Consider the following 3,830-nt stretch of genomic DNA (forward strand, 5'->3'; position numbering starts at 1 on the left):
TTTTTCCCATTGACTTACATGGGGAAAGAGTGGTCGGTAAATCGTTGGATAATTTTTTTTAAACTAAATAAACTACCAGAACACTTGTATAGCCCTTATTAACACTAGAACCGCCAGAGGTCACTGTATACCTAAAACCGCCAACGGGTAAAGTTTACCCGCTATTGATTTCCAAGGTAATGTACCATACAGAACAGTGAGTTTTGATCGCACAGGGATGATATGTATACCAATATAATCTGTGGACTTTCAGCTTTTCATATTATATAGTTTGTACAGATAGCATGAACTATAAAATATCGCTACAGTGCTGATTTAAATGCTTGTTGTTAGACTTGTGTTTTGTTTAGGTATATATCTCTATCTCTCTCTCTATCTATCTATAACTATCTATCTGTCTATCTCTCTATCTATCTATATATCTATATATATATATCTATCCATCTATCTATCTATCTCTCTCTCTATCTATAGGAACAGCAGTAGACAAAAGCCGTTGCTATAGCAACACGTCATGTTTATGTTTACGCGCTAAATCAACAGCGCGAGGATCGCTGCATATTCTATGGTAGAAATATTACCCACTCTCGCTAATAAACGCTTGATGTTAGGCTTGTGTTTCGTAAAGGTAAAAATGCTTCATATCTTCTGATAGCCTTCTACTCATAAAAAAACAACAACTCATGTTGTTGTTTTTTTATGAGTAGAAGGCTATCAGAAGATATGAAGCATTTTTACCTTTACGAAACACAAGCCTAACATCAAGCGTTTATTAGCGAGAGTGGNGAGAGTTTTATTCTCGTACCGTTACGTTTGTTTGATAGAGGTTCGACTTGTCACGGTTTAGGTCTGGTAGTAGTAGTAGCCGAGCGTAGGGTAGTTGGTCGGTAGGTCTTAAAGTTGAAGTGGTAACTGTCGGGTGTGAGATAGAGGGGGAGTGTAGCGTTGGAGCCTCAGTTGAGTTTAACGCTGGTGGGGTGACGTTCGTTCTGTGAATTCTATGCTGTAGTTGTGTCGCTCGCGCTCTTGGGCGGAAAAAGGGAGATTTTGTAACGGCACAGAGTGCGGGCGTAGTGTCAGAGGAGCACTGACGTAATGACTTTGAGACTAGAGTACGGTAAGGTAGTGTAGTGCTGAGCTGATGACGGTTATTCGTAGGATGCCGTATTGTAGGTTCGAGGAGTATTTGAGGTTGTATAGGTATTGCAGACGACGGGCGGAGTAGTGGTGTGCGAGGGCCTTTTTGTACTGTTACTAGGATGCTTGAGCGTCGACCGCGGGGCAGGCAGTGTCCTAGTCGTAATCTTCAGGAGGACTAATGGTGGTTTCGGAGTTATGTTTTTGAGTATGGGAGTCTGGACTGACGTAGTCGGTCATGAACTGTCTCGACAAGCGACGTGGTGTGTAGAAACATAACACTCCTGGGACGCAACTCGCACCATCTCACAGTCGACGCGCAGAGACTACCGAACCCTCACCTCCAGGAATGAGTCGTCTGACGGGACGTGTGGTCTGCGACAGTGGATGCAGGCTGGACGACGTTGTTGTTGGGAAGGGGGGTATGAGTGTCTGACGACCGTTAGTGGTGTGGAAAGGGGGATGGAGGGTGTCTGACGACGTGGTGGTGTGGGAAATGGAGAGGTGTCTGACCCGACGTGGTGGTTGAAGGGGTGGGTGTCTGGACGACGACGTGGTTGGTGTGGAAGGGGGATGGAGTGCTGGACGGCGGTGTAGTCTGGGGAAGGGGGATGGAGTTTCTGGACGACGTGGGGTAGTGTGAGGGGATCCGCCCTGGACCGTGGTATGTGGGAAGGGGGATGGAGTGTCTGGGACCGACGTGGTAGTGTGGAAGGATGGAGTGTCTGACGACGGTAGTGTGGGAAGGGGGTATGGAGTGTCTGGATGACGGTGGTGGTGGGAAGGGGGATGGAGTGTCTGACGACTGGTGGTGTGTGGGAAGGGGAATGAGTGCGTTGACGCGTGGTAGTGTGGGGAAGGGGATGATGTCCTGGTGTACGACGGGTGGGTGTGGGAAGGGGGGTGGGGTGCGACGACCGTGGTAGTGTGAAGGGGATGGGAGTGTCTGGACGACGTGGTAGTGTGGAAGGGGGATGGAGTGTTCTGAACGACCTGTAGTTGTGGGAAGGGGTATGGAGTGTCTGACGACTGGTAGTGTTGGAGGGGATGGAGGTGTCTGGAACCGACGGGTAGGTGAAGGGGGGACTGGAGTGTCTGGAACGTATCGTGAGAGTGAAGCTGAATCCCCTCCACGACCGTGTCATTAAGGACTAAGGGGGAAGTGATAATCAAGTCCTATCCTTATAGAGTTGTTGTAACCCTATCTTCAGCAACACTTTGAAAAAGATGTAATGAATATTATCTAGTAATTATTGTTAACCATCACCAACAACTTACACATTCATACAATCACACTCAAACAACAAAACTAAACGAAACACAATGTGTGTCAAGTACAGAGGTGCTTTTACTTAACATTTACTAAAAATAACGTCAGGAAACTGGGAATGGATTTGTATAGGATTGTGGATAGTGATTATATATAAGTATCTGGAATAAAACGAATCGCGGGAAAGACTTGTCCACGAGTTTCTAATCGTCGAGACGTCAACGAGTTTCGTGAAATGTTCTATATCACTTTTCTTTTTTTTTCTTTTCTTTCTTGTTTTTTATGTATATCTCAATTTCAATCTCAGTTTACTATGTTATTTGTTAGTGTGTACTTTTTCGGTCTAAGCTTCTCCACTCAAAAAACACTCAAAAACTTCCACCACTCAGCCAAGCCTGGACACGCCAGAGACCACCCAAAAACCCTCACTCAAGGGTCTTCCCTCCCCCGTCGCTCGCCTCTTCCGGAGACAGGGGCCGGGTGGTCCAGGCCACTAACCACGCCACCCCTACCTATCCTCCAACCGAAGACTACTCGACTCCGTCGCCCTTACCCCACCCTACCACGTCGTCCAGACACTCCATCCCCCTTCCCCACACTACCACGTAGTCCGACACTCCATCCCCCCTTCCCCACACTACCACGTCGTCCGACACTCCATCCGCCCCCTTCCCCCACACTACCACGTCGGTCCAGACACTCCATTCCCCCCTTCCCACACTACCACGTCGTTCAGACACTCCATCCCCCTTCCCACACTACCCGTCGTCCAGACACTCCATACCCCTTCCCCACACTACCAGGTCGTCCAGACACTCCTCCCGCCCTTTCCCCACACTTACCACGTCGTCCAGACACTCCATCCCCCCTTCCCCACACTACCACGTCCCCAGTCACAGACACTCTCCATCCCCCCTTCCCCACCACCCACGTTCGTCCAGACACTCTATCCGTCCCTATCCCCCACACTTACCACGTCGTCCAGACACTCCATCCCCCTTCCCCACACTACCACGTCGTCCAGACACTTCCATCTTCCCCACACCACCACGTCATCAGAACACTCCATCCCCCTTCCCCACACTACCACCGTCCGTCCAGACACTCCTCCCCCCTTCCCCCACACTACACCGTCGTCCCAGACACTCCATCCCCCTTCCCCACACTACACCGTCGTCCAGACCTCCATCCGCTTCCCCACACTACCACGCAGTCCACAGACACTCCGTGTGAGACAGTTGGTGAGAGGGGAGTGTGTTGTGGGGGTGATGGTTTTTGTTGAGATATAAAGTTGTATATATATAATCCTATACCAGGTCAAAATTGTAAGCTTGCAAGTAAGACTATATAGCAGAAAAAACAAATGACATTCAAACGTGCTAATAATCAATTCATAGCATGCTAACATTGTATACTCGGATGG

General features: G+C 48.8%; 1 protein-coding gene across 1 annotated transcript; it reads right to left on the bottom strand.

The window, feature by feature from the left end:
* Positions 1–1,463: 1,463 nt before the first annotated feature.
* On the bottom strand, positions 1,464–2,282 carry LOC104950779 (extensin-like). Its single transcript, XM_010777340.1, has one exon. The coding sequence runs from the start codon at positions 2,280–2,282 to the stop codon at positions 1,464–1,466; it is 819 nt and encodes a 272-aa protein (XP_010775642.1).
* Between the last annotated feature and the right edge of the window lie 1,548 nt (positions 2,283–3,830).

Source organism: Notothenia coriiceps, unplaced genomic scaffold, assembly GCF_000735185.1.
Source record: "Notothenia coriiceps isolate Sejong01 unplaced genomic scaffold, NC01 NC01_scaffold00000339, whole genome shotgun sequence".
Lineage (NCBI taxonomy): Eukaryota > Metazoa > Chordata > Actinopteri > Perciformes > Nototheniidae > Notothenia > Notothenia coriiceps.

Bases quoted from the DNA above. Each gene is read 5' to 3' on its own strand.
- LOC104950779 (XM_010777340.1), bottom strand. From the start codon at position 2,282: ATGACACGGTCGTGGAGGGGATTCAGCTTCACTCTCACGATACGTTCC.